Raw genomic sequence first — 10,860 nt, 5'->3', positions numbered from 1 at the left:
AATTGGGGTTGACCCCACTTGGTTTTTAGGTCACTGAAAAGAATTGTTGGGAATCCTTGATTGTTTCTCCCTCTCTGCATGTTTCAGGTTCTGGGAATCAGTTGTATTTCAAAACATTTTAAAGAAGGGGGGAAAAAAGTGTAAAGAGCATTAATTATTCTGGGGAAATTGCAGCAGTTTTGGCTTTGATGAAAAACTTCATTACTGATCATTGATATGAATGGGATTGGTGGGGAGGGTGCAGCATCATTCCAGAGCAGGAGCTGTGGGGTGGAAGCACCAAAAATGTTCTGTGCAGCTCTGTGGGAGATCCAGACTTTGTCCCAGTAGGGGGAAGGCAGCCAGCGAGCTCATCATCCCAAAAATGGCTGTAAGGGCAGCACAGTCCTGGGGATCCTTCTGGAGAAGGTAAATAAACAGAACATTGAGGGAACATTGGCTTCCCACTGCCAGAGGGCAAGGACAGATGGGATAGTGGGAAGGAATTGTTCCCTGTGAGGGTGGGATGCCCTGGAATGGATTTCCCTGAGAAGCTGTGGCTGCCCCCGGATCCCTGGAAGTGTCCAAGGCCAGGTTGGAGCAGCCTGGGATAGTGGAAGGTTCTTGACTGTGGCAGGGGGTGAAAGGGGACGGGGTTTAAGGTTCCTGCTCATCCCAAGGTTTGGGTGGTGTCCGGCTGGATCCGGCACTAGAGGGCAGCAGCCCCGCAGGCAGGGGCACGGGGACACGGACAGCAGGACAGGGACAGCAGGACAGGACACGCGGGCGGTGACCCCAGCTCAGCCACCCCATGGGCACAACCCGGGGGGACTTTGGCACCCGCCTGGCCAAGCCTTGAGGAGGAGGAGGAGGAGGAGTGGAACAAAGCGAGCAGGGAACGGGGTTGGAGCTGCACCCCCGGAGCTCCCACAGCGCTGAGCTGGGAGCTGAACCCTGCCCTACCCGAAGGGAGGTCGGCATTGGGGATTTGCGGTGGAAAGGGTGGTGGGAGGAATATCCTCTCCCTAAGCAGGGAGGCCCACCTGGATCCTGCACAGTCCCCCTTGGCTGCGGGTTCTGGGGTGCTCTGCAGCCAGCCTGTCCCCATGGGATGCTGTCCCCATGGGCTCTGCTCTGGGACAGGGACAGCGTGACCCCAACCCTAAACCTGCCCACAGTGACAGCGAACAAGGGAAGGGGGACAGACCCCCTGCAAACACACCCCCGCTTCCAAAACCTGCTTTTATTTACATTTCAAGTCAAATCACATGCAAACTCCTGGTTTTTATTTTTTTTTTCTTTCCTGGTTTTTCCTTAAGAAGAGTGTGATTAGCAAAAAAGATGCATTATTAGAATTTTCAAATAGCAATTAAATATACAAAAATAGAGCTTACAAAAAACCAAACAAACAAGAGGAAAAAAAAAAAAACCCAAAAAAAACCCCAAAAACAGCGAATGTTTTAAAAAATATTCTGCTGCAGAATTTGTAGTGTACAAACACGTCTATGAGGCTCCACGCTCCATAAACAGTCCCGGGTTTTTTTGGGAGGGGGGACGGCACCAGGAGCCCCCCCAGCCCTGCCCCGGGAATACTGACACCCCCTCCCTCCCCGATCCCGGGCATGCGCCCGCTGAGGACAGCAGGGGACACAGGGGACACCCGAAGCCGTGCTCGGAGGGGCCGGGGGTGGCGCAGCTGCCCCAGGCGCGGATGGGGGTTCGGGTGTTTTGGCAAGGGGAGCTGCTGCCCACAGAGCCCGGCTGGAAGCGCCAGGATGATCCCGAAGGATCGGCCGGGATCGCCGCTGCTGCTGAGGCCAGGATGGTGCCCCCGTCCAGGAGCTCCAGGCCCCTGAGGCAGCCGAGCAGGAGGGACAGCCAGCCTCAGGCCCGGGACACCCCGCACAGCCACCGCCGGCTGCCGAAGGGACACCCAACCTCAGGGGCGAGCCCCCCTTTCCTGCTGGGAGCCGCAAAGGAACCGAAGGCGAAGAGGAGGGAGCGGAACCGGCCGCGACGCTCGGGACCCGCCCCGTTCGGGGGCAGCAGCCGCAGCCGGAGCTCGGGGCCGGGGCGCCGCTCCCGGAGCTCGCCGGGTGCCACCCTTCGCTTCCCGGCGGCCGCGGGGCTGCAGAAAGGAGGTGCTGGAAGAAGGATGTGCCGAGGACGCCGAGTCCCCTCGTGGCCCTGGCGGAGGATCCGAGCCCAGGCTTCATCCCGGCGGGATTCGGGGCCGCTCAGCTGCGGCCCAAGTGCTTTGGTTGTGTCCGAGCGCCGCGGGCGGGCGCGGCCGGGCCCGGCCCGGGAGGGATGAGGCTCTACACGATGTTCTGCGAGCCGGGCAGCGGCCCCTGCGGCGGGCCCGGGTCCGGCTTCCCGTGCAGCTGCGCCAGCTGCAGCACCGGCATGTTACACAGGGGACACACCTTCCGCACCTCCAGCCACTTGATGAGGCACCTGCGGACACCGCGACACCGGGCGTCAGTGGGGACACACGTGGCAGCAGCGAGGACATGCCTGACATCACTGGGGACATGCCTGATGTCAGTGGGAACACACCTGACACCACTGGCGACACACCTGATACAGGTGGGGACACAGCTGACAGCAGTGGGGACACCTGACATCACTGGGAACACACTTAACATCAGTGGGGACACCTGACATAGGTGGGGACGCACCTGACATCACTGGGGACACAGCTGACATTGATGGGGACACACCTGACATCATTGGACACACCTGACATCAGTGGGGACACACCTGACATTGATGTGGAGCTGTAAAATTCCCCCCCAAGCCCCTTTACCCTGCCCTGGAGCTTTGCTGCTGCCCAGTTTTTAATTCACCATTTGGGTGCCTTTATGTTTTATTGGGATTTTTTGGGGAGGTTCTCTGTGTTTATATACAGGGATTTTGTATAGATATGTTTTGTGTATTATTTATATTTATATAATATATTTTATAGATTATATTTATAGTCATATATTTATATTTATATGATAGGGATTCAAAAATGCATACACCTACCCAAAATAAACAAAATATATACATAAATGGTGTCTGTGAAATTATAAACACAGAATCTGTAAAAAATACACCAATAATACACAATCATATATATAATGTGTATGGATAAATAAAAATAAAAATTATGTAAATAACTCTGATGTAATAATACTATTATGGATGTTATGTATTATATATAATTATATATTATGTTATATATTATAATATATATATTATGTAATATATACTATAGTTTTAGATAGTATATATTTATATATTTATTTAATTTAGTATATATTTTTATATATACTAAATTTATAATATATATTTATAATTATTTATATATATTTAAATATTTATAATAATATAATATATATTTATATGTTTATTTAATTTAGTATATATTTATATATTTATTTATATATATATATATATTCCCAGTATATATAGCATAGTGTATATAGAAATGTATATATATACACACACTTAATATATACATAATATATATTATATTTATAATGTAATATATATTATATATTAGATATAGTTTTATGTCATATATCCAGTATATATAATATAGTGTATATAGAAATGTGTAAATAATTAAAATATGTAATATATAAATATATATCATGTTTCAAATCTATATAATGTATATACAAACATACAGAGAATAAAAAAATATCTGTAATATATAGTAGGATATGCTGTAGTTTTAGCATATGGAATATTATATAGTACAGTAGTTATTATTATTATTATTATTATTATTATTATTATTATTATTATTATTATTATTATTATTATTATTATTATTATTATTATTATTATTATTATTATTGTGGGTTTGCTTTATATAAACCACACCTATATAAAATATACATATATTTTTACATTTTTCAAGGGATTACAGACTGGCTTGGAAGGGATCCATGAGCATCACCAAGGCCAAGTGCTGACTCAAGGGCATCCTACAAGTCACACCCCAGCTCCCCAAAGTGTCACTCAGTTCTGCAGCTGCTCCACGTGCCCCAGGTGATCCAAAGGGGCTTTTCCTGCCCCTTTTTCCTTTTCCTGCCCCTCCTGCCCACACTTACTTCCTGTGGAAGGCATGTTTGCAGGGACAGATCCCCAGCTCGTCCTTGGGCTTGAACTCCTCCAGGCACACGGCACAGATCTGCAGGGGGGATGCACAGGGAATCTCAGTGCTCAGGGAGCAACATTAAAACAATAAAAATGAAATAAAACTACCAGATACCAGCAAATAAAAACTACCAGATGGCTGAAATCATGGAAATTTGGAATGGGTTGGGTTGGAAAGGACCTTTAAAACCATCCAGTGCCACCCCTTGCCATGGCAGGGACACCTCCCAGTGTCCCAGGGTGCTCCCAGCCCTGGCCAGCCTGGCCTTGGACACTTCCAGGGATCCACAGCTTCTCTGGGCACCCTGTGCCAGGCCCTTATCACCCTCAAAGGAATGAAATTTCTCCTAAAGCCTTCCTAAATTTTTCTGCCCAAGCTCCAGGATCTCCCTTTCCTGCTGGAAGGGACCACGGAGCCTCCAGGGAACAGCCCCAGAACTGGGATGTGTTGGAGGTTTTAGGGTGCAGGGGGATGGATCCACAAGGGAACAGCCCCAGAACTGGGATGTGTTGGAGGTTTTAGGGTGCAGGGGGATGGTTTTTGAGGTTTTAGGGTGCAGGGGGGTGGATGTTTGAGGTTTTAGGGTGCAGGGGGATGGATATTTGAGGTTTTAGGGTGCAGGGGGATGGATATTTGAGGTTTTAGGGTGCAGGGGGATGGATGTTTGAGGTTTTAGGGTGCAGGGGGATGGATATTTGAGGTTTTAGGGTGCAGGGGGATGGATGTTTGAGGTTTTAGGGTGCAGGGGGATGGATATTTGAGGCTTTAGGGTGCAGGGGATGGATCCACGCTGCTGCCTGCTCCCTGGGACCGGCTGCATCCACAAGGACACCTCTGGGAAAAGGCAATGGGATTGTTGCCATGCCTGTGCCAGGGCTGGGAAAGCTGCTGGCTGTTTTCTCAGCCAAAACCTCCTTTCACCCTCCCAGCCAATTCCTCCTGGCTCATTTTGGATATCCCAGGCGGTTTTGGATATTCCTGGGTGGTTTTCCCGGTCTGCCTGGCCTGGGATCTCTCAGTGCAGCAGGGCCAGGTGCAGCTTTTGGGGTCACCCCCTGAGGATCACACATCCTGAGCTCCCCCAGGGCCTGGGAGAGGCAGAATGATGGGAAAAGGGTAAAACCAGAGGCAGAGGCAGGGAGGGAAGGGCTGGGTGGGAGCTTTCCCTGCACAGGGCTCCAGGCAGCAGCCCCATCCTGTTGGAAAATTCCCACCCTCTCCTCTGCTTTCCAGAAACACTGCCTGCAAATGCCAAAGTACAAATACCCAAACATGAGGTTTTTTTTGAGCTAAACCCTTCCAGGCTTTTCCAAATCCCAGGAAAGAGCTTGAACAGCTCTGTCCTCTTCCCCACAGAGGCCTGGTCCTCCCCAAAAGCTGGGAGAGCTGCAGACAGCTGGGAACAGAGGTGGAGGAGGGCTGAGCTTATTGAGGCCATTCCCGGCTCTGGCACATTCCCAAATCCCTCCTCCAGCCCATTTCTCACCCCAGGAAGTGCTTTGAAGCCTGTGTGCCGACAAAAACCCACTGCAGGTCGGTTTAAAGGGAGTGGATCAGAAATAGGGGCCTGGAACAGGGACTGCTCACAACCCCGGGGCCCTTGGGGTTTACCCTGGGGGCTGTGGGGAGTGGAAGCTCAGGATAAAACCTGGGATGGGCTCTGCTCAGGGGATTAAAATAAAATAAAACAAAACAGTGGTTTAGAAACAACTGGAGCTGGTGCTGAGCAGATGAGCAGCCTCGTGCCCGGATGTGGGTGGGCATTTTTGTTACCTCTAGAGAAATAAATCAATCCAGGCAGTCTTTGACTGGGATTTCAGCAGATTCCTGCTCAAATTCATCAGGGGAAATGAGCTGTGAATAGAAACGCTCAGCCCCAAAAAGCCTGGAAGGCCATGGAGATAAAGGAAGGTGTTTGAGCCCTCGGGGCCAGGGAGGGAGGAGGGATTGGCCTCTTGCAGGAGCCGGGGCAGGGCGTTTATCCTGATTGCAGCTTTCCATGGGCTGTGCTGGGCACTGTCACGCCCCAGAGGGGACGTCCCTGCTCAGGGACACTGTTCATACACGGCCCAGACTGCCCCGGCCTCCCCTTATCCACAGCTTCTTATCACTGCGATAAGACGAACACAATAAATAACAATAAAGATGCAGGAAAAGCCAAGGGGAGCCAGGAGGAGGGACAGGGTTTCATGCAGAGTTTTGCAGAGATCTTTCCCCATTTCCAAAGCCCAGCTGGCTGCATGCTCTGCTCCCAGGGGAGTTGGATTTGAGGGTTTGCCCCCCTCCTCAGGGTGAGGAAGAGGAGGGTGAGGGAGTTTCGTTGCCCCAGGATATGCTCACCTCATGGAGGTTCAGCTCCTTCACCTTCTCCTTGAGTATGACCTGCAAGGCAAAGAGCTGGGGTCAGGACTGAGCTTCTGCCTTCAGCATTCCCAGGAAAAATCTCCATAAAGGGATCACACTGAGTGTCCCAGCAGAACTGGAACCCCCCCAGTAGAACTGGAACCCCCCCAGTAAACTCAGCACAGGCAGGGAGCACAAGGGGCCCTGTGCAGGGACAGGAGGAGGGGAAAGATAAAACCACAAGGGCCAAATCCAGGAGCTTTCCTCCCAGATTTAACCCTCCTGGGCTGCCATTTCATCTTCCCTCCATCCAAGCTGAGCACCTGGAGAGGGCTATAAATGCAGGACAACTGTGTGCTTCCAGCCCAGCTCCACCCAGCTTCCTGCACAGATCAAGGGGTCAGAGGCAGAAAATCCCACAAATCCTGGAGAAAACAGGACCTGGAAGCAGCAGCCTCACACCCACCCCTGGGCTGTGTTTGTTTTAATGTGTGGGTGCAGGGAAGAGCTGGGTTTGCCATGGAGCTGCTCCCTGGAAAAGCCCTGTGGCTTCAGGGATTTGGAGGAGCCAGATCCAACCCTGGGAGCAGATCCAGACCCCACAAAATCGAAGTTTGGTGACTGGGGGAGTGATGCTGTGCAGTGGGTGAGGCTGGAGAGGCTGGGGTGCTCCAAAGGTGGAGATGTTCCCACTGCTCAGAACCTCAGTGGAAAACTGGGAGACTCAGGGATGAGCAGGTGAGGGATGGTCCTGGGGGGGCCCAGCTGGTAGGGGACAATAAAATCAGCAGGGACAGGGCCAGAAACCTCCCAAGGAGAGGAAAATTGATGGATTTGGCACTAGGGAGAAGGGAAGGGAAAACAAAAAGTAAGAGGATCATCTCACCTGTTTGTAGGCGTAAAGCTCCTTGTGTGCCTGATGCCTGAGCCTGCAATGAAACCAGGGAGAAACGTGAGGTCAGGCAGAAAAATCAGGATTATTGTAATAGCTCAAACATTCCACTCCCCTCCTTTCCAGCTTTAACATGTTATATTTCACGTTTTTTATTTCAGAAATGAGAATGGCCACAGGAAATGACATGTTTAGGCAACATCCAGATCTCCCTGTTGCTGGCAGGGCAATGTCTCCATCCCAAAGCACACAACTCCTTCATCCCTTACCCCTCTTTTGACCTCTCTGATTTTCCAAGCACACATCAACCACATAGTTAAGACCAGAAAAAGTGGGTGAGAAAATCACTGTGTGCAATGAATCCTCTCAGTTTCCAACCACTTCTGGTTGGCAACAGCTCCAACCCTGAAAGCAGCACTGTTTTTCAAGGCATGGGGGCTCAGACTTGAGGGAAGCTCTGCTCCCACTCCAGCAGGGACAGGGAAGGAGACCCTGCCCAGAGGTTTCCACCAAAGCCCCCATTATGTTGCACTGGGCTCCTCAAACTCAGCTTTATCCTCAATTCTAAAATCAATCAGACCACATCCACTCCTGGAGCAGAGTGAGAGATGGAGATGAATGGGATGGGCCTGTTCCAAGAACACCTGCTGCAGTGGCAAGCCCAGCAGGAATTTTAGGCCACAAGCAAAGTGCTGCTTCCCTCCCTGCCCAGCCTCCAGAGTCAGAGCCAGCAGAGAGCTCCACAGGCATCTGCTGGCTGGAGAAACCCATTATGCTCCTAAAATAAATATACTTAAAATTAAAACAACCAATATTGCCTCTCATTACCAGACATGGCATTTAATAAAGTGCTTGGAAAACTCAGGAGGGAAGTCCCCAGGGCTGAAGAATTGGCCAAGGACTTTCAATACAGAGTCAATGTGTGGCTGCAGGGCTTGGAGAGCCACAGGAATATTTTCCCCAGCCAGCCCCGAGTGATTTTAGATGGGAAACCCCCTTTCCTGGAATTTCTATTCTGCAAAAATATTTTGAGGGCTGTCTGAAATCCCTGGCTGCTTCAACCTGAGCTTCTAGGGGTTTTCCAACCCTGCCACGCTGCAGTGGGGGAGGTTAGAAAAACGGGATGGAAAAAAATTTCCTTATGTCTGACACCCTCCCACAAAATGCTGTGGGCATGAGAAGGTGAGGGATGGGTAAAAATGAATTTTCATGCTGCAGGGAGAGATGCATAAAGCTCCTGAGCCCCAAATTTCACAGGGAGCCATCCAGCATTGCTGCCTGGCAGGAATCTGCCTGCAGAACCATGGAAAACACTGCAGCAGGCAGAGAGGAGGAGGAGGAGGAGAAGAGGAGGAGGAAGAGAAGGAGAAGGAGACTGGGGTCTCATCCCTCTGGCAGTGACCCTGAGCAGAAACATGAGCAGAAGATGCAGGAACAATGGAGGGAACAGGATGAAACCGGCCCCAGCCGCAGGGATCCATGCTTATGAAACACAGATGGGGACGAGCCAGGCTGGAGACACAGGAAGGGAAAACTGGCCTGGAATGGGAAGCAGCTTCCCTGTTGACAGAACACCAAGGGTTTGGCCCCCATGAGCCAAAGGAGCACCCTGGAGCAGTGGTGGTGGTACCAGTTGGTTTTTCTGGGTCTGGATTGAAGGCACTTGAGGAAGTGTTTATTATTTCTTATCAGTAAAACAGTCTCACTACTGTGAGTTCTGCAGATTTTCATCAGAAGGCACAAAATGGCCAACAATCTCTTGTTCCAAGGTCTTTTAAGACTAAACTATCCAGCTAAGAGCTGACACCTGGATTATTTTCCCTTTTAACCCAATAACTGATCCCACAGAGCCCACAATGCAGACTTTTCTGCCCAATTACAAAATGACACCCAAACCCAAAGAGAAGAAGGAAGAAGAAGCATGAAGAAGAAACCCAGGATGACACCCTGTGCCCTCCATCTTGCTTCCATCCACAACATACTAAATATCCCAAAACCTCAATTTCTCACCAAGTGATACACCTACACTGCTCTCTAGAATCTATTTCACACTTTTGTGGATTCCAGTCTATCTTGAAGCCTGGGAAACTTTCTCCATGAATGAGGGTCAGAGTCAGTGCTGCCCTGGGGGTCAGGGCACCCCAGAGCAGACAGAGAAACATTCCCTGTGTGCCCTGGGTTTCCACAGAGCACTGGTGGGGAAGAAGTGACCACGTGGCTGTGGATGTGCCAGGAAGCACAGATCTGCAATGCCCTGGGTTGCTGCTGAGCTGGACAGGGAGATTTTCCCTAAAAAACTCCTCCCTGGAGGATTTGGGGAGCAGCAGGAGCACATCTGGTGCTGAAGCGTGCGAGCTCAGCGTGCTCCTCCTCGCTCCCTGAGCCAGGATCCTGGGCCAGATGGGGCCTGGTGCAGCTGTGAGAGGAGACCCCGGATCCTGGCAGGCTCTGCTCCCTCCATCCATCTGGTGTCAAGTGCTGTGACTCCCCAGGAATTCCTGGCAGATGTCTGCCCCAGATAAGGGACCACACAGTGCCTGGCTGCTGATCCTGTGCGCTGTCACCCTGCTCCCTGCAGGAACAACTGCCTCTGCTGGGCTCTGGGATCTCTGCTGCAGGAGTGGGAGCTCCCTGCCTCTCTGGGTGACTCAATCACCTACAGCACGTGAACAACTATGGGGATAAATTGCAGAGGAAAAATTTTTTTGCAGGTTTAGCTCTGAGATTTCCATTAGATGCTTTATAGAAGGAGAAGAGAGGCCCTGGGCACTGGCTTTTTATCCCATCATTGTGTTCTGTCCCCAGCTCAGCCAGGCTCCTTGGGCTCTTCAAGGAATCACAAAATTGTTTGAGTTGGAAAAGCTCCCTAAGATCATCCAGTCCCCCAGCACTGCCAAGGCCACCACTAATGCATGTCCCCACGTGCCACATCCACATGGCTTTTAAATCTCCACAGGGGTGGGGACTCCAACACTGTCCTGGGCAGCTGTGCCAATGCTTGACCATCCTTTGGGTGAAGAAATTTCCCCAATATCCAATCTAAAGCTCCCCTGGCCCAGCCTGAGGCCGTTCCCTCTGCTCCTGTCCCCGTTCCCTGGAGCACAGCCCGACCCCCCGGCTGTCCCCTCCTGTCAGGAGCTGTGCAGAGCCACAAGGGCCCCTGAGCCTCCTTTGCTCCAGGCTGAGCCCCTGCCCAGCTCCCTCAGCCTCTCCTGGGGCTCCAGACCCTTCCCCAGCTCTGGATCCTGGCAGGTCTGAATGCAGAAAGAAACAACCCTATTAAAAAAAGACTTTTTAGGTGCTGTGTACCCTGAGCCTGGCAGAGCCTTTGAGCTGCTCCAGGCTGGGCAGGGATGAGCCCTGGATGATCCCCAGCAAAGCACAGAGAGAGGATGCTGCAGAACTGACCCACAGTGAGGGTGGCACTGCTCAGCTCAGCATCCTTCTGGACTGGGCTTTATGGCACCAAAGGCAACATGAGTTTATCACTTTT

At 50.9% G+C, this 10,860-nt stretch overlaps 1 protein-coding gene across 4 annotated transcripts in view; it reads right to left on the bottom strand.

The window, feature by feature from the left end:
* Positions 1–1,207: 1,207 nt before the first annotated feature.
* The window catches only part of RNF24 (ring finger protein 24), a 30,415-nt gene continuing 20,762 nt past the window's right edge, over positions 1,208–10,860 (bottom strand). For all 4 annotated transcript variants that reach the window (XM_066548782.1, XM_066548781.1, XM_066548779.1 and 1 more), the window contains 4 exons: positions 7,362–7,404; positions 6,473–6,514; positions 4,086–4,165; positions 1,208–2,436 (listed from right to left, as the gene is read on the bottom strand). In XM_066548782.1, coding sequence (XP_066404879.1) covers positions 2,298–2,436; positions 4,086–4,165; positions 6,473–6,514; positions 7,362–7,404 — 304 coding nt within the window. In that variant the 3' untranslated portion in view covers positions 1,208–2,297. The remainder of the gene's footprint in view (positions 2,437–4,085; positions 4,166–6,472; positions 6,515–7,361; positions 7,405–10,860) is intronic.

Source organism: Molothrus aeneus, chromosome 4 (genome assembly GCF_037042795.1).
Source record: "Molothrus aeneus isolate 106 chromosome 4, BPBGC_Maene_1.0, whole genome shotgun sequence".
Taxonomy (NCBI): domain Eukaryota; kingdom Metazoa; phylum Chordata; class Aves; order Passeriformes; family Icteridae; genus Molothrus; species Molothrus aeneus.
The sequence above is the reverse complement of the archived record's forward strand: the minus strand, read 5'-3'. Positions and strand labels throughout refer to the sequence as shown.